Raw genomic sequence first — 19561 nt, forward strand, 5'->3', positions numbered from 1 at the left:
GCAGCTAATCAGGCTCCTGAATATAAGGGTTTCCTCGTCACAGGATTGGAAGCAGGGGGCAGTCAGCTGCAGGCCTTCCCCAAGCTTGGCAAGGTAAGAACCCCCACCTGTGACTCTTCCCTGAGCGTCTCATCTACAACTGTCATTCTACAAAAGAGAAAGCTGAGGCTACAGGAGGAGAAAGAGCTTACCTTCATTTGTTCAGCGAATGGGAGTAGGGCTCCTATCTTGGTCCTTGGCCCCTGTCAGGCACTCTTATCTCACAGGTAGCCCCTGAACACCACCATCTTCAAACCCATAGGGCTTAGGGTATCCAAGTGGGCAGCAGAGTCCTCAGGCCTCTGTGGCTGCGTCCAGGGGCCCAGGGAGAGGAGAAAGGAGGCTTAGCTATGACAGCTGAGAGCTCATCTGGGCCTTAAGGGCCGGGGTGGGCAGCAGGGGTGGCGTATCACGGTGGGTGGCCTTCTGTGTGGGCCTTTAGGTGGCTTCTACTAGTTTTGAGGTCTTTGAGGCTGTAAACAGCTGCAGGTGGCGGGGAAGCTTGCTGGTGGTGGAGGTGAGGGCTGAAAGGAGCCCTTGAGGTGGGCAAATGGTAGGTGGACGGAGGGCAGGGACTGTAAAAGGGAAGCAGAGCTCAGGCAAAAGTGCGACTAAAACTAGAATCCTGTTATTTTTGCGTCTCCTGGCAATGCAGCATGGCCTTTTTGTTCCATGATGGTGAAAACTCTGCCTGAGCCACCAGTAAAGTGTGTGGCATCAGCTCCAGCCTGGGAATGGGAACCTTCTGGAAGAGCTGTATGCCCGCCCGTGGGATGGATGAGATTGGAGGGCATATTTCAGAGTTCCTTTGTCCTTGCACAGAGCCTAGAGTGCCAGCCACGAGAGACTGCTTGGGCACATACGTGTGATTCACAGGGGCTGGGGAATTCCTGGGCCCAGATGGTTCTATAAATGCCAGGGATGGGGATGCAATGGATTTCACGTTTACTTAAAGACTAGAGGGCTGCTCTGCCTCTTCTCATCCTCTGGGTCCCTCCTTAGCAGCCCCCTGATCACATTGTCATTCTAACCTTTCTCATCAACTCGCTCTCCAGATTTTCGGATCCAGAAACAGCAGGACTGTCTGCTGCGGCCACCTTGCAGCAATATGCCATAAGCAAAACTGGATGAGTGAATGGATGAATAAACGAATGAATGTTTGAACTAATGGAGGAGTGAAGAAATGAATGAACAGATGGGTGGACAGATTAATGAATAGATGAAAGGATGGACAAAAGAATGAATGAGAGAACTAATGCATGAGTGAATAAACGATTGGGCAGAGGAGTGAATGGAAGAATGAATGAATAGATAAATGGCTAGTTAACAAATGCATGCATGCATGAATGAATGAATGAACATAGAAGTGAATAGATGAAATATGGATGAATTAATGAACACATACATGAACGAATGAATGAGTGAATTAATATAAGCTTCTACCTGGGCTAGGAAGATGTACGTAGGGGAGGTTTGCTTGGGGGTAGGAAAGCCGTGGGTTGAGTGTGTTGTAGTGAGTCCAGATGGCACTCCCTTCTCCAGGCAGACACAGGCCAGCTGCGTGGCCCCTCCTTGATTCCTTTCAGTCAAAGCTCAAACCAGAACTACATATTTGGCCCAGGCTGGGAGAACTTCAGGAATTGGTAAGTAGAGGGCAGGATTCTTGGAGGGCCAATGTGGAGCATGGATTTCTCAAGAACAGTGAAGGACCAAGATAGGAGGCCATCACAGCCTGCTAATCTCTGGTATGAGGCCCCTGTGTCTCTCAGTTTCCCTATTGGCAAGACTGTGTCTCAGGGGACCTCCCGTTCCCCCAGAACCACCAGTAAAGTGTGTGTCATCGGCTCTGGCCTGGGAATGGAAGCCTTTTGGAAGGGTTGTATGCCCACCCATAACATGGGTGAGATTAGAAGACACTTTTCAGAGTTCCTTTGTCCTTGCTAGAAGGGGACCTCCAGTTCCTCAGGGGCTGAGTAGGGTTTTGGGTTGCAGAGGTAAGTGAGGTTGGGCTGGAGTAAGCGAGAGATCTGGTGGCCGTGTGCACACAGCAGGATGAACCCCTTAATACAGATGGGTTGGGGTTTCCCTGTGGGCTCAGCATGTGGGCATTTGAACTCCTGTGGGCACTGAGCTGCACTTGAATGCAATCAAATCAGCCGCTGATCCACCCACTGCCTATATGGCAGGCTGGTCATTGTTCTATGACCACAGGGAAAGGGATTTAGGAGAATACACTCCCTGAAGTAACCCTGGGCCTTCTACACAGGTGGAGGCATGCAGTGGAGCCTGTGCCTGGTCCTCTGTGGCCTGCTGGCTGGCACTCGAGCTGACCCTGGGGCTCTTCTGAGGCTGGGCATGGACATCATGAACCATGGTGAGTGAATGAGCCCTGGTCTGCGGCCAGGGGAACATGGGCCAGGTGAGAGATGTAGATTTCTCAAGATTGCTGGGTTTGAGCATCTACGATTTGCAAAGCCAATCTAGTTGCGATGAGTTGCCCCCAGCGTTCCATTATACAGAAGGGGAAGTGGAGGCCCAGAGAAAAATGAGCCAGCTTCCCAAGCTCCCTCAAGTTAGATATAGAGTCATAAATCCTGTTCCCTTCCAGTCTCTTCTTTGCTCTAATAGAAGGGGCTGGTGCCATGTGTGGGCTGTGAAGGTGACAGATATGGGTCAAATCCCAGCTCTGTCAACTTGCTGTGTGACCCAGGCAAGTCCAGAGCCCTGTGTGTGTTGCATTTATAATGTGGAGAAATACAAACAAGGTGACCAGCTCCTCCCTGGCAGGGTCAAGTTCTGATATGTGAGGTAACCTTGTCAAGTTCTGATAACTTTGTCTGTTGTGACTCATTTTCCAACCTGTGCCCAGCTCTGTGAAACAGTTGAGTTCAGGTGCAAGGGGTCAATGGTGGCTTATTCAGTATTTGTTCTCTTTCTGGAAATTAGCCTGTGGCTCTTTTGGAAGACTTCCTTCCTTCCTTCCTTCCTTCCTTCCTTCCTTCCTTCCTTCCTTCCTTCCTTCCTTTCTCCCTCCCTCCCCCATTCCTTCCTTTTGTTCTTTCTTACCTTTACTCTGTTTTTACGGTCCACTCGTTAACCCCCTTCTGTTCTGCCCTTCGACAGTTCCTCATCCCATTCCTCCCTTGTCTCCAAGAGAATGTCCTCACACCCCCAAACCCTCTCACACCTTGCCAAGCCTTTCCATTCCCCAAGGCCTCGACTCTCTCAAAGGTTAGGAACGTCTTCTCTCACTGAGGCCACGCCAGGCAGTCCTCTGCTGTACGTGTTGGGGGCCTTGGACCAGCTAGTGTATGCCGCCTGGTTGGTGGCTTAGTGACGGAGAGATCTCTGTTGGAGGGGTTTCTAACAGGACATCGTACCCAGTTTTGGGGACTAGCTCCCAGAGGAGGGTCCAGTCACCCACTATACTGTCCTTCCAGGTCTCCATGGTTGTGCTCCTATTCTACCTCCTCACCGTTCAGCCAGGTTTCTCACTCCCCTCTAAGCTGCTTTTACCTCTAGGCCTGGTCTATTCCCTGCCCCGCCCCCTCCTCCTTCCCTTCCTCCTCTCTCTCCTCACCTAGCCCTGCTTCAGTGCTCCCAGTTGCTGCCCCCACTGTCTCACGCCACCCCTTCCTGGGCTGACCTGCCTTCTTTCTCATCATTGTCCTTGCTGTGCCCTCCGCCTGACCTGCTTGCTCTGAGTCTTCACTTGCAGTAAAGATCCCCATTCTTCCTCCGAGGACCAGGTGATATCTGCCACCTCCTCCTACCAGTTGTCCCCTTCCTGCCTGAACTCTTCATGTGATTCTTGAGTTTCCCCTGGATGTCAGTTGTCACTCGGTCACTTCCCACCAGGCTGGGAAAGGTCATGCGTGTGGCTCACCTCTGGTTTACTGCTTTGTTGGTCACAGTGGCTGGAGGTAGCTATAAATGGTCAGGATGCCAGAGAAATTGCTGAAGGACAGAAGAGCAGTAGAAGCAGGGCTGAGAGTCTGTTGGCCCCCTTTCTCCTCCAGAGGTCCAGACTGCCATGGAGGAGAGTCACATCCTGGAGAAGATGGCCGCTGAGGCTAGCAATCCACAGCCAGGAGGAAAGGCCATTAAAGGGCTCAGCAAGTAAGCAGGGGCCGGGGGAAGCCCAGGGAGGATAAGGCATGGGGGGCACTTGGTGCAGGGAGCATTTCTCCTGCATTATCCTGGGACTCCTCAGTCTGTCTTGGGAACCTTTCCTGCCTGGAGTCCTTTACAGAAGAAAGTGAGCTCACTGAACACACATGATGTTAAATAGAAAAGCAAGTTTTCAAATGGTAGAGCTGGAAAAGTGTCTACAGTCATCCAGTAACCAGAGGACTCCTTGCTATCACAGTTGGGGCTGGTTGGGGCTGCCTGGACTGCTGTCCCGGGAAGGGTTCAGAGGCACTATCTGGATTTAGCAGGATAGAATAGATTAGCAATGTCTAATTAGCTCAGAGGGGAAGGTGGAGGTATACTGCCTCCTGATTCTCCTGTAATCCCAATTCTAAAATGATGTTTCTGAGCTAGAGGTGGCTGTGTCTCTAGAGGGGATATTTGGCAATGCCCAGAGACACGTTTGGTTGTCTCCGTTTGCAAAGGGGAAGGGCAGGCAGCTCTGTTAGTATCCATGAGTTTGGTTCTGTGTTGACAGGAACCAGAGCTGGTACTAAGTTCCAAATATCAAAGGTGACACTGTTGAGAAACTAGGGTCCAATCTAACTTTCCCAATCTGTTGATGGAGAAATTGAGGCAAAGAGGGAAAGAGGATAGCCTAAGGTCACACAGAGTCAGCCATGTGTCTCACCTCACATGTGAGGGTTTTCTGTACGCAGATCGTCTCATGTCCAAACCTTTGGTTACATGTCCGTAGGCCCTAGTGGACTGGACTAGACGTTTGCTCAGACCTCCCATGAAGGTGGTGGAGGGCCATGTTGAGGGCCTGGGTCTTGTCTTCTCAATTCTCATCATTGTACATGTGTGTCCCCTCCCAGTATGAAGGTAAAGGACGTCTTGGAACCTGTTATCACATTGAACTTTGTGCCGGGAGTGGGCATCTTCCAGTGTGTGTCCACAGGCATGACCATCACTGGCAAGAGGTTGGTGTGGGAGTGGAGAAGTGGGCGGAGGAGACTGTCCCCTCGTCTTACCCTTCCACACATATTCACTGAGTACCGGCTGTTCATTATGTGGGGGCTGGGATCTGAGGTGCCTGTAGACAGGAACCAGGTGACGCAGAGGCACAGACTGAGGGGGACTGGACTGAGCAGTGGGGGAAGCAGTCAGAGAGAGTGTGGGGAGGGGATTATAGCCGAGCAGTGTTTCAGATGTGTAAGAGTTCATTGAAGTAATGGAAGCGGAAAGGTTGGTTGCGTGGCCGTGAGCGGGCCCCATCCCGGTTTTTCATCATGTAGGAGTAGATCCTACCCTCTGCCTTTTCAGATTCTGGGCAAAGAGAGTTGGGGATAGAAGCCCCAGTAGCAGAGATACCCAGAGTGCTGCCTGCTTGGTCTTCCAGCTTCACAGGAGGGAACATGGAGATCAATGTGGTCCTCAACATCACAGCCACCGACCGGATTCTGCAAGATGAGGAGACAGGCACCCCTGTGTTCAGGAGTGAGGGCTGTGAGGTCATCCTGGTCAATGTGAAAACGAATCTGCCTAACAAGTAAGGGGTCCTGTGTCTGGGGAACATGGCGGTCCTCACTGCTCTTCCCCATCATTCCTCTTTCTGAGCCACTAATCTATAACCATGTCCCTTTGTGTCCTCTGTCCAATTTGGTGTCATTGATGCACTGTTCACCCGGTCCCCCATGCCTGTGTCTCAGCAAGGCCATCAACAAGTTTGTGGACAGCACCCTGCGCAAAGTCCTCCCTGGCCTGGTGAGTGACCCTGAGCAAGCCTCCATTCCCTCTTGGTGGGACAGCTGAGGCCAGTGCAGCCAGCGAATTTGCCCTTAGGGATCTTGATTTGTTGATGGTGGCTAAGAGGAGTTCATAGTCTGTGGTTGGCTCAGGAGGAAGAAGCACCATGATCATTTAGTGATGTCTGCACAGGCATAAGCACAGGCAGCGTAGCCTGTGTGTTCAACACTGCTCAGATGGCCGGTCCAAGGACATGAATCCTTGGTAATTTTGCACACTGTGAAATCATTTGGATTCTAATCCAGGCTCTGGTGTTGATAGTTTCATGACTTTGGCCTCAGCGCCCCCTAGCCCCTGCCTCCTGCCCTGATCCCCCACTGGGGTTCTTAAGATTCCCTGTGGAGTACCATGGAGTCTCCTTGTGTGTATAACCCACTTAGGCTAGTGCTTTCTTTGCTTGCAGATGTGTCCAGCCATTGATGCTGTCCTGGTGTATGTGAACAAGAAATGGACCAACTTGACTGGTGAGGACATCCCTCTTCCATACAGGATGTCAGATTAGCCAGGTTTCAGTGTCTGTGCCTTCCGTTCACATGGCTGCTTCCAGTCTGTCTCCAGGACAAGAAGAGGGCTGAGATCATGGCATTTACCCACTGTCTGGATGGGAAGCCTGAAACCCTTAGGGGTGCCTGGGTCATTTCATTTCTCCATGTGAATTCCATCGCAGCCACTCTGTACACAACCCCAGACCTCATGACCTGATGGGTTGTCCTGACAAGGCAATCCTGAGTCCTTTGCTGAAGAGGTCTGCTGTCTCTACCATTAGGGGTCCACAGGGACCCCAGGGTGTGAAAAGGGAAATTTTGATGACTGAACCTGAAGTCCCCTCCCTGTCTGACTGTCCTCAGCAGTGGAATCTGGGAGGAGTCACTTCACTTCCCTCAGCCACCATTTACTTACGTGTGGACAGCCCATAATTCCCATCTCATATGTATCATTGTTGCAAGGGCTCTGGCGAATGTCAGAGCCGGGCCACTTCTTGGGTCACACAGAAGGACAGGCAGGCTCAGGAGCAGTGTCCGCTTCTGGCTTTTCTATCTGCCAGATGGGCTGGTGCCCAACTGAGTGGAATCTCTTCTCCACAGAACCCATGCCTGTGGACCGGATGGGCACTGTCAAATACGCCCTGACATCCCCACCAGCCACCACAGCTAGCCACATCCAGGTGGACTTTAGTGTAAGTGGCAAGGGTCCCCAGGGCATTGAGCTCAGGTTTGGTGGGGATGTTGTGACTGCTCTATCTGACAGGTGGCTGGGAGGTGGTTCTTAGGAGCTTCTCTATGAGGACCCTCACTCTGCTCGAGGAGAGGCTGCCCGGGCTGGTGGCTTCAGTTTCATTTGTTGCAGGACTATGTGTATCTCTTAGTGTGGCTATGCTCTGCCACTGTATAGATGGGGACACTGAGACCGGGAAGAGACCAGGCTTAAAGAGGCTTCTGCAGTGAGTTAGTGGCAGAGTTCACTTACATGAACAAGCCCCAGGTGACAGAAGATGCTTGCAAGGATGTAGATGAAAGAGCGAGGAAGTCCCGCCCCATACCATGGCCTTCTTCCTGCCATGCTGGGATTGCTTTCCTTGTTTGTGAGAATGATGTGGTAGGACTGCACAAATGACCTGAATCAGAGTCAGAGCCACTAAGGTGACCTACATGCTCTTAGGAGAAACTGCTAGGGACCTAGTGGCCGATGCTCTTGTCCTCTCAAGCCACACTCTCCCCCCACTTGCAACTTGCTCTGCTCTATGTCTTGCTGGCTTGAGGTCCCACTTGAGCCTCAGTGGGCGGAGAGCCAAGCCTGCCCTGACTTCGTTCCCGTGTGGCTGAGTGTGCTTCTTATTGTACCATAGCCTGTGGTGCAGCTTCAGGAAGACCAGCTTATCCCGCTTGCCACTAATGGGTCATCCCCAGAGTTCCCCGAGGGCCCAGCCAAGGACTCACAACTACTGCTCTCAGATACCTTCCTCACAGCGGAGCTGGCCCTTCTGCAGAAGTCCTTGGAAGTGAACCTCAAGGACAAGAGGGTGAGCGGCCACCACACCCCACCTGCTTCTGCTCCTGGAGTTCCAGGCTCTGTGTGCCTGGGGCACCTGATACAGAAGTCAGATGCAAAACTGACGCTGGAGATGTGGGGCTGCTTGGGGTTTCAATGGGAGTTCCTCCTGCCTACCATTCACTCCTCTGCCCACGTGACCTGTGTCTAACCACATGCATATCCGACTTTCCATACAACCAACCACTTAGTGGTCCATCTACATTTCTTTTTTTCAAAGTTAAAAAAAAAAGTGTACATGTGGAGGCTTGAAGACAACTTTCTGAAGTCTCTCCTTCCACAGGAGGTTGCAGGGCCAGGGATCAGGTCAAGGCTTGTGCAGCCAGAGAGGTTTTACTCCCTGAGCCATCCCTGTCCCACCCCACATTTCTCAGGCCCTTGCGGCCATTGCTTTCCTTTTACCGAAATCGTCACCTATTTACTGTGTCTTCGTGACCTTGTTCTATTGGCCGCCTCGAGTCCTCATATCTCTTCATCTCCTCGTCACCACAGGCTGGTGGTATACCTGTATACCCTCATTAACACACACGTCTGGCCATTGTACTTTCTGCCAGTCACAGGCTCACCCAGCCGGGGTCCACCTGCCCACCTGTGCATCCTTCCCTCTGCCATTGCTCCCGTACACCATCCTACCACCCGTCCTCTCACCAGCCACTCATCTTCCCACCAGTCACCATCCATTTTCTTCCTAGGCGCCATCTGGTTTCCCCTCAGCAATCCTTCCCACGCACACAGATGTCTTTTGCCACACTTACATCCACGTATCTACCCATCCTCCCTATTCTGTCACTCACCTGTTTTCCTGTCCCTGCTTCTGTTTGCCTAGCTAGCCGTCTATAAACTTGCCTGGCCATCCATCACACCTGGCTATTTCCCCATCTATCCTCCTGGTTTTCCATGCAACCTTTTCTCAGCATTCGACCTTGGTCAGGAGCCATGGGCACTAGGGGTGGGGGTGTAAACCATGGTTGGGCACTGGAAGTTCCTCCCCTAGCTGAGCAGAGCTGCGTGTGCAGGTGAAGGGAGACTCCGAGGCCCTGCCTTCCCGAGGCAGAGAGATGGATGCTGGGATAACTGGCTTTTACACAGTGCGCACTTTGACTTTGATTTGTAGGTTAGGAAGCTGCCACAAACCACGAGGACACTGGCTGGCTTCATCCCACAGGTGAGTGCCACAGTCAGTTGTGCCCACTGGTGCCCACTCCTTCTCTCCAGGTAAAAGGGACTGACTTGGGAGGTGGCTACTCAACGTGCATATGCTTTGCCCAATGTGGAGACGGGCACAGCTCTTCATAGAGCACTCTTTAGATCCCGCCTAGAGACAGCTCTGCCCTAGTGTCTTCTGAGTCCTGCATCAAGCACAAAAGTAGCCCAAATACGTGTTTTCCCTCTTTCATTTCCTAAGAGACACAGCCCGGCTGTTGCGTATTGGACCTCTGGCAGAAACCAGCCACTGAGACATCCTTTGACTGAAACCCAAGGCCTGGCTCTGAGACTGTGCCTTTGTCTTTGCAGGTGGCCAAGTCATACCACAAACCAAAGCCTTTGCTCATCAAGGTCAAGATAAACAAACCCCCCAAGGTTACCATGAGGGCCGGAAAGAGCCTGATGCACCTTCACGGCAGCTTGGAGATGTTTGCAGCGCGTAGACATGGCAAGCACCCGAAGTCACTCTTCCGCCTGGAGACTGTGAGTGGGGCCCATCGGTAGCCACTCCCACCTTGGGGCTGCTTCAGGCTAGGGGTGCTAGGGGTGTAGTTGAGAGTCAAGACACAAATGGAGGGTCATGGCCTATTGTATGATAGGTTATTTTCTCCTCTCTCCCTCTAATACTCTTCAGCTCCCAAGGACGGTAAAGTCTGCTCCAGGAGAACTGTGGAAGCCCAGAGAAACTGCCCTGGCTGAGCTGTTTGAAGGTTGATCAGTAGCTATGCAGGACAGGAGCTGATGTTGAGGAGCTTGGGGATTCCCTGAGCAGAGGACAAAGGCCAGAAAAGTTATGACTATGTGCAGACATTAACCGTGGGCCATGTGCAGACATTAACCGTGGGCCAGATCATTTTGAAAGTTCATGTTGATCCAGGAGAAGGAGAGACAGAGATCCTTGGCTAGGGGTGTGGAGAGGCTGCTGGGCTCAGTCCCAGGACAGGACAGGAAGTAGAGGTAACAATGGAGGACCCATAGACTTTTCTGCTCCCTCCCCCATGCCAGCACATTGGACTGGAAATCCACTACTCAGTGCATGAGAACCGGCTGCAGATGGCCACCTCTCTGGACAGGTAGGGAGCTTTTGGTCCCATAACAGCATCCCTGTAGTAGTCCTGGCTCTATTCCCAACCTCACACCCTTCTACCTCTCCACACCATCTACAACACAGGCTGATGGATAAGCACATCTCCATGCTATCGTCACCATACGCCCATGGCCATTGTCTGCTTTTCCTCTTGTCCATTCTGGTGACACCTCTTGGATTCCAACTCCAGGTTCTCACTCAGATCCATCCAGGTTCTTACCCAGATCCATCCACTACGGTCTACACTACCAGGCTGCTCTGGTCATTTAGCCTGCTCTAGAACCCCAATTGGCTGCACACTGCCTACCTGGTCTTATCTTAAATTTTAGCTTGACACTCAAAGCCTTTCTCAAATCTTCTTCCCTCACTCTTCCACTATGCTCTTCCACAGTGGATTTTGTTTTGGACCTTGGTCTTCCCCACTGGTCTTCATCATTTCTTCCAAATGTGTCAGGGCCCAGCTCAAATGCTACTTCCTCCAGGGCAGCTTTAACTCTATGTGCTTTCCCTAGTGGAGGGCCAGCCATGTATCTTTCTTCCATACCAGCTTTATTCCTACACTCTGGGGGGGAAGGACTCATTGCGCCTGGTTACGCTCAGCCTCACTGACTCCTGTACTTGTCTCGGTCATTCATCTGACTTGAATTATGTCAGGATTCTTTCAATGGCAAGAGGCAGAGTTTCAGCTGGAACCACTTTACCACCCTAGAGGGACCCTTTCGGCTCGTGAGACATAAAGTTGTTGGTCTGCTTCAGGTGTGGTGGGATCCAGGCCACCAAGTTCTCAATGTCCTGGCTCCCTCCTTCTCTTTCTCTGATGAGCTCATCGCTGGTTAGATTCTCAGGCAGCTCCTCCGCAGGTAGGAAAGGGATCCAAGAACAAGAGGTACCCTGGTCCAGTAGTTTTCACAGTTACCAAGGCTTTGTAGTCTAGTTTGGGTCATGTGGACAAGGCTAGATCAATCCTACTTACCAAGAGATAGCCTGTTTGTATGTCCTGGTCCTGGGCTGTTGTCTCTTCTGGGGTTTGTTTGCCCATGTGGCTGGCCTGAAACATCTGTGGAGATCCAGGGTCTTCTGCTGAGATGGGGGTGTGGACATGGAGAATTCAGTTGACCATCCATGGCCTGTCCTGGTGCTGGTGTCTGTTAGTGTCCCCTGGGAGCTGTGTTGAAGAGGGGAAGGGAAAGACTTCCTTGTGTCCTTCAAGGATCTGACTCTGGCCTGTTGGGTTGTGAATGGAGTTATGGGCGTCATCAAGAACCCAGAGCTAGGAAGAGCAGAGCTCATGAGAGGTCATTTAGGAGGGGCCTCTGTGAGGACAGAATAAGAGGTAATAACAGGTGCTCAACTGTCCTATCACTGTCAACAAGAAGCAGACTGCAGGAGGGACACCTGTAGGAGGCTGTGAAGTAGGAGCTCCTTTCTCAGTAGCACTGACCATACTTCCTCTACCCTCTCCCTCCTTTGTAGTTTATTGAGCCTGTCCCGGGAATCTTCTTCAATTGGCGATTTCCAAGTAAGTGTCCAAAGTGCTTCTGCTTGGCCATCTGAAGGCAACACTAAGCCCACAGGGGACGGGCCCTACAATGGAGCCAGAGTAAAGAGAGCAAGGCCCTCAAATGCTGTGAGGCTCCTGACACACCATCTGACCTTGGGGAAGGCCCTTAACCTTTCTGAGTCCTTGTTCTCTTTCCCAGATAGAATCTGGTCATCTCTATGGGTTGATTATAAAAGTATCACCATGGTAGTGGCCTGGAGGGCCTGATTGGCCAGGCTGTTATTTCCATAGCTTCAGAGTCCCCATCATAGCAGCCAATCCAGCAGTTACTAATATGACATCAGAAAATCCCCTATGTGGACACATGAGCTCTCCTGGAAGCCCATGAGTAGGAGGTGCCATAACTCATACTCATGGGCCCAAAGAGCTGGTGAATGTATGGCCAATCGGAGATCTGAGTTTTGTATCAGACCGGTAGTGCAGGACACATATTCCCCTCCTGACCCTCGAGTGTCCTCATTACTGTGTCATGACTCAGTGCCCTGTATGTCACCTGAACAGGGATTAAGAACAAGGCAGGGCCCAGCCCCCAGCCCCGAGGATGTCTAGACAAGCTGTTTTCTGTCCTCGATGTCCTTTTTTGTGTTCTTCAGGCCTAGGTGAGGGTAGGCAGAGGATGGGTGCTCAACAGCATTGGATTTTTCCCCATCTGTCTCTTCCAGGAGACGGCGTTAACTGGCTTCATCACTGATTATCTCCAGAAGGCCTACATCCCTGTGGTGAACGGTGAGGCTTCTCCATGAATCAGGATGTTTCTCCAAAGGGGGCTTCTACCTCTGTGGTCTCGAAGCCCTGGGAGTAGATGACCAATGCCTAAACATCGAGGCCAATGTAGTCTTAATGTCTTGGAGACAAAAGCGCATCTCAGTATTTGGTCTCCAACCACCCCTCCCCCAACTCACCATGAGTCAGATTTTGGCCTGTGATACAAATGCAAGGCAGATAGGTGCTCTCTGCCTGTGTAGCCAGCAGGCATCTTGAATCGATCCCTGCACAAATTTCTACGGGAATCTTTCCCACTTATCTCTACGCAGCCTCTTTGTGAATTGCCAAGCAGCTGGGCTGAGATGACTTTCCTCTATTTCTTTCCCAGATGTACTCCATGTTGGGTTTCCGCTCCCAGACCTTCTGGCTATCGATTACAACCTGTCTGAGTTGGACGTAGTAGAGGTGAGGGAAAGGCTGGGGGAAGCCACATCAATGAGCACTTTTTGACGATGGGTGATCGGCAAGAGCTGACCTCTGGCCAACTGGAGGAAGGAGATGGGGGAAGGTAGAGGACCATCATTGTAATCCCCCAGCCCCAGAACAAGGGCCTTGGCCAGGATTGCACTGAAAGATACTTCACCCTCTAGCTCTGCCACCATGATCTCTCTGTGCCCCTTCCCCTTTTCTGGGTTTAAATAGGTGTGAGAATGAGAACATTAACCTCATAGAGCTGTCCTGATTCTCTGAGACATTGAACCTGAGGCATATAGTAAGTGTTCAGTGAATGCGAGTTTCTCATTACATGTTGGGCTTTGAGCCTGGGGTGTTAAGTGGACGTTTCTCACACGTCCCCTCTTACTCTACGAGGTTGTAGGGTGTGTTCCTATTTGATAGTTGAGAAAGTTAAGGTTCAGACGGGCAAAGGGACCTTCCAGGTCACAAGGCCTTTGCTTATATAGTGTTGCTCTCCATCTCCCAACCATGGCTGGTTCCTTCTGTTCCTGAGCCTGGATGACCCCTTTTGCCCCTCCCAACACTGTTCACCCAGCTCTTTTCTCTCATCAGGATGCCCTGGTACTGAGCTTGAAGATGGAATGACCTTGCAAGACGCTGCCAACTGCCCTCACTGCCATCATTCTGAACCAGCAGAGGAGCCCAGATGTGAGCCAGATGGGCCTGGCCCTGCCACCAATGGTTACTTCCTGTGATCAGGAGAAAGTGCGAGGTCTGGTAGGCCTCAGCAATAAACAGGAGGAAGACCCTTACACAGATTCAGTGTTTTTGTTTCTTGTTGTAGCCAATGAACATGTGGTGTTTGATCCCCTATGATGAGATTTAGGGTCTAGGACCAGCTTGGGGTCTGAAGTGCCCCTGGCCCAGCCTTGGGGTTGAGTGAGGCGTGTGCTGAGCATCTGCTTATGGTTGCTCTCACTGCTTTCCTTGTTCTTGCTCATATAGAGCCTGATGGAGAGACAGGTGAGGTGCCCCCTGTGTGTGTGGCACATCAGAGCATACTAGGGCACGACAGGGATAAAAGGTCACCCCACTGCTTCAGCGCTGTGCCCCAGGACTTTGTAACCTGAAAATGTCTCTATTCATGTGAAGCGTGCACCCCCAGGATTCTCTCCATGTTACCTGCGTTAGTCCTTACAGCTGAGGAGGTGACTGTCAGTATGTCACAGTCTGGGAAGCTGAGGTTCAGAATGGCCTGATTGGCACATCAGGACACACACTAGGGCACATCAGGGCACATCAGGGGCACATCAGGAAACACTAAGGGCACATCAGAGTATACTAGGACACATCAGGATGCACTAGGGAACACTAGGAGCACGTCAGAGCATACTAGAACATATCAGAACGCACTAGGGCACATCAGGGCACACCAGGGCACACTAGGACACATCAGGGCATACCATAGCAAGGTTGGGATTGAAACTTAGTCTCAGCAGCTGGCCTGCTTTGGCTCGATTCAATTCTTCCTCTTTGCCATGTGTATTGGTTGAATCATGGCACCAATGGGAACCTCATTTTTCTCACCTGCACCACAGATGATGCCAGTACCAATCTCAGCAGGCTATAAAGTTTATGTGAATGGCACCAGAGGCAGTGCTTGGAGAGTATCTGGCATAAGATGCTAGCTCAAGTGGGACTTTGAGGCCGCAAGAAAAATGAGCAGGTATCTGTGGGCCAGGGCATGGCTGGGCATCATGGGAAGTGTGAGGGTCTGGTTGTATACTGCAGCTTTGGGATCTGGGGCCAGCATTAACACCAGAAGGCCATGTGTAAGAGTGGTCTGTGTATCTGCAGTGTTTGCCTGTGTCTGCATCTGCGTACTCCTTCACTCCAGCCCACTGACACGCAGTGTGGACAGGTGCTTCTGTGTCTCCCCTCTGTCTACCATCACTTTTCTTAGGATTCCATGTGTATGAGCGTGCGTGCGCGTGCATGTGTATCTTTTCTTCCTTCTTTCCTTTTTTTTTTTCTTTTGGTACTAGGGGTGGAACACAGGGCCTCATACAAGCCAGACAAGTGCTTTACCATTGAGCAACATCCCTGATTCCATGACTTTAAAACTGACTCCTTTTTAATCTAAATGCACATTTAAACATAGAGAAGCTAAACATGTATATTTTAAATTGATGCTGAAAATTAGTATAATCTAGTAGAGTATAAAGATCTCTCTCTCTCCCTTCCTCCCTCCCCCCCCCCCTCTCTCTCTCTCACACACACACACACACACACACACACACACACACACACACACACACACACACACACCCAGCCACTTCCTTGAAAAATATGTGTATTGGGCACTTCCTATGACCTATTTGTTGCTCAGCTCTAGAGATTATCAGAGGTTGGCTTAGTGTCTGTGAACCCATACTCTCGTGTATACATCTGTCACAACACTTGTGCCTGCATGTGACAAGTCTCAATGTAGGAGTTGGGGATAGAAGGGTCTGGGTGCACTGAAGTTTGGCACATGCAGGTCTGTGCAAATGCAGAGGCTGGCCAGGAGGCCAGTGTTTCTCAAGTCTGTGGGGCCTAGCAGATGGCCCTGTTCCAGTCTGGCACCGATCCATACCACAGAGGAGGAAGCCCCGGATGCCAGGGCCATGTCCTTGTCCTTCACCGCCACCTAATCCCCTCAACCGTCATCTTCTGGGCTGTGGGACAATAGCAACCTTGAAGCTGGCAGGTCCTGATGTCTAGTTAATCCATGGGTGGTGACACTTGACACGGGTATGTCAGAGACTCCTCCCAGGCTCTAACTGTGTCCAAGAAAACACAGCCACTTACAGCCTTACAGCCGCCTTCCCAGGTCCAGTGTGCAACTGGGAAGCCAAGGCTCAATGCTGTTAGCGGGGAGGACTGGGTTCTCTTGGGACCCTAGGCAGTGTAGCCTCTGACACACGGCAGCTCCTATATGGGTCTCTGTATTGTAGGAAAAGGTCTGGGTGCTGGCTGTGTGGTCAGACATTTCAGACTGGCTCTGAGAAGAACATAGACCTGGCAAGAGAGCCCTGCCCTACTCCTGGGGGAATCTATGAAAGATGTCCTCTGCCCCTGGGAATCTCTCACCTTTCAAGACTCCCCAGCCCTAGCTGATGAAAGGGAGGCTCTGAGAAACAAGGCAGCTTCCTCGAGGGCACACACATATCTGAGCCCCGGTTTCTTCCCTGCTCCTCTCTAAGTTCTGAGCACTGGATATACCGTGTAAAGAAACTGAGGTGCAAGGTCCTAGAGCAGGCAGGGAGCTGAGCTAGGTCTTCAGTGCTGAGCCATAGCTACCAAGCTCCAGGGATAGCCGACCTTGGAAGGACACTGTGACACTCGTCAATGTCGTGTCCCACCGCTCCTGCCTCTCCACTCTGTCCACCGCTTGCTCAGGTGCCTTCTGGGATGTGTCCATCATCTGAATCTCCAGCACTCTTGCCTTCCCCCTTCCCAAATGTTCGTGTCCAGCACCAGTCTGCATACAGTGGGAGCAGTCACAGGAGGTGAGCCCATTGCATACGGTGAAAATGGCTCTGCAGGGCTTATCAGCCATTAAGGACAATGCCAGATTGTCCAATGCCAATGCCAGAGAGGTTGTCTTTCACCTCCTGTGACGTGATTCCTTCCATGGTTCCCAGAACCATCCCCAGGCCTGCATCCCACCTTCCCTAATGTGCAGGCTACAGTAGCCCTCTGCTCTCAGCCTGCTGGGTGAGGTCTGTGAAAAGTAGGACCCAAACACAGCAATTTAACGCATTTTCTTCCCAGGCATGCCCACTCCATGACCCTGTGAGAAGCAGTGGTGGAATCTCTGGGCTGCAAGTAGGGATGGGGACCTTGGGGTAGGGAGCGTAGACCTGAGAGGGAAAGGATAGCGTGAGGCAGAAACTAGTACCATTTTCCTGCCTTCCAAGAGGCTGGGCCAGGCGGGTCAGGATGGTGAGTGTGCAATGAGAGGGCTCAGGGGTGTTGCTTCTTTTAGCTTAGGCTGACCTCAGATTCACAGCAATCTTTGTGACACGTCGAGTAACGGTCGTGCAAGTCAATAGTGCTCTTCTCTAAGTGGTTCCCTGGATCCACATGTTCCTGTGTCTATGTAGTTCACGGGGTGGGCAGTGACTTGGAGGTTGAGGCTGGACAATGATGGTCTTGGCCTAGCTGTTTCCCTCTGGCCTGCCCTTGGCTCCTGGCGGAGTAGGACATGACAATAGAATTAAGATCACTGGGTCAGGATGGCACCAGACGTGGCTGCACCTGCAGAGACTGTGCACAGTCAGGAAGTGAATGCTGTTCCTTATTTCTCCTTCAAAATGTCTTTGAGGCATTGTGGCTCCCAGGTGCTGGAAGGCATGGTGCAGCAGCAATGGTAGCCTTCACACACCTGAGTCGGGATGTGGGACCACTTAGCATGGCCACTCAGGAAAGACATAGTTGTTGCAGTCATGTGAAGTATAGTCCCTCACTCCTACACAGGCTTGTGAGAGACTTGTGGACTCTGCTCTTAACTTCACACAAGAAACGGAAACTGTGAGCACGCTTTCGGCGCAAGATGCACAACAACGTACCTCGTAGTTTCATTCATCATAGCCAACTGTCAGAAGGCCCCAAGGCTTGTGAGCAGAGGATGGGTATGGGTGGAGCATCCATGGAGCCCCTGGCAGAGGAATACTGGTCCTCACATGGCCACAGAAGGACATGGGCATCACTGTGCTCTATACCCCATCCACTGCGTCAGGACAGTGGTCAGTTTTGGTGGGCCTTGATTTGGAGGGGGCGCCAGGGGACTTTGTGAGCATCAAGTTCTAAAGTCCATCCAGCTACCCTTGGAACCCAGGACCCCTTTCTGTTCAGATCTTGTATTTCAAGACACTTCCTGTTCAGAGACACATGGCCAAGGGACATCTTCCTCATCTTCCCGGAAGGCCCTGAAGGGCACACCACAGACGCACAGTGACCACCTGAGTGTCACAGGCTATCAGACAGGGAGGCTCAGGGGATGGAGATGAGCTCAGAGGTGGCACCTCATTCCATTTAGGGCTCCAGAAGACTTCTTGGAGGAGGTGATGCTGGGACAGAAACCTGAAGAACTGGGTGCACATAAAATCCAAAGCCAGCCAGGCTTGTGACTCGCATCTGTGTTCCACACTGGTTGGCTTGAGGCAGGATTGTCACAAGTTCGAGGCCAGCCTGGGCTACAGAGATCCTGTCTCAAAAAAAGATTGAAAAAAAAATAAATAGCCACAGCAGTGGGTATACAGTGCAGTCTGCTGGCCACACCGCCATGATTCCCACTGGCCTCCCTGCTGGTGTTGAGCAGTCACCCCGGGGCTCAGTACTGCTTTGCCTGCAAGCTCCTCCCCCAAGTACCCATCGGACTCCCTTCCCTTACCTCTTTGGGTCAAGCTGGTTCTGTTCCCCTTCAGGGAATCTGACCACCATATTTAGTACCCCCAACACCACTTACAATCTTGTTTTATGGCCCTGGCTGCTGCTGACTGTCGTGTGTGTGTGTGTGTGTGTGTGTGTGTGTGTGTGTGTGTGTGTGTGTGTGTGTTCCCTCCAGGGCTGTGTGCTTACAGGCTGTCATTGCTTGAAATCCAAGTTTGGAATATTGTAAGTGGATTTGATAAGATATGAGAAAGTCCCTCATGCCCATTGTTCTGCCCAGGACACATTAAATGGGAACTTCCTGGCCGTGTGTGGTTAAATGAATCACAGTATAAGATTAACTTTATTATCATTTGTCACTTTTAATTTATGACTGCTGAAACACCAAACGGTGTGGCAGCCCCTGAGAGCATGGCTGCTCTTCTGTTCATAGGGATACCCTACATCTGGTAAACAATAGGCGCCCCACAAGTACCTGATCATCTGACTGACTGATTGGATAAATGAATGAATGAATGCACCATTCTCCTGATCCTGCCTTCTCTCAGATTTGGGGGGTCCCAAGCCATGAGGGGTGGTTGGAGATGGTGACCCTTCCCCACGTAGGCCCCAATTCCACTCCCCAGACCTGGACTTCTCCATGCTAGGCTTGGGCTGGATTAGAGATCAAGAGGGTCCAGTCGCTTTAAGCAGCTTCCTTCCCTCCAGGCTTTTTAGGATGGTGGGCGAGTGACTCAAGGTGGACCCTGTGCTACTGGAGTGGCTGTTAGGGACTTGAAGAGAGCTCCCTGGGGGTGCCCGAGCCTCACCCACCTCAGCTGGGGAGAAAGGCTGTCCTCTGGGGCCTCTATGCATTTCTTCTAGCCTCTGGGCGCTGACCCCAGCCCCTGGCTCTCCTTGCAGAAGGAAGGCTTAATTCAGGCCCTCGGGGAAAACCGCAATTTGCTCCTGACTTGACATACTGACGGGTTTCTGGCGGCTGTGCCCCCTTTGTCTCTCCAAGCTGCTGTGGGTATATAAGGGCCGCCCCTGTGCTCAGGTGTAGAGAGGCTGGCAGGAGGCTGGGAACCCACCTACAGAGC

At 51.7% G+C, this 19561-nt stretch overlaps 1 protein-coding gene across 1 annotated transcript; it reads left to right on the plus strand.

The window, feature by feature from the left end:
* The first annotated feature begins 1666 nt into the window (after positions 1-1666).
* On the plus strand, positions 1667-13858 carry Bpifb6 (BPI fold containing family B member 6). Its single transcript, XM_032902417.1, has 16 exons — positions 1667-1682; positions 2306-2413; positions 4059-4158; positions 5049-5153; positions 5573-5722; positions 5883-5937; positions 6383-6443; positions 7065-7156; positions 7826-7999; positions 9143-9193; positions 9544-9717; positions 10240-10307; positions 11795-11840; positions 12545-12608; positions 12976-13052; positions 13656-13858. The coding sequence occupies exons 2-16, from the start codon at positions 2314-2316 to the stop codon at positions 13686-13688; spliced, it is 1350 nt and encodes a 449-aa protein (XP_032758308.1). The 5' UTR covers positions 1667-1682; positions 2306-2313; the 3' UTR covers positions 13689-13858.
* The last annotated feature ends 5703 nt before the right edge of the window (positions 13859-19561 follow it).

Source organism: Rattus rattus, chromosome 5 (genome assembly GCF_011064425.1).
Source record: "Rattus rattus isolate New Zealand chromosome 5, Rrattus_CSIRO_v1, whole genome shotgun sequence".
In the NCBI taxonomy this organism is placed as follows: domain Eukaryota; kingdom Metazoa; phylum Chordata; class Mammalia; order Rodentia; family Muridae; genus Rattus; species Rattus rattus.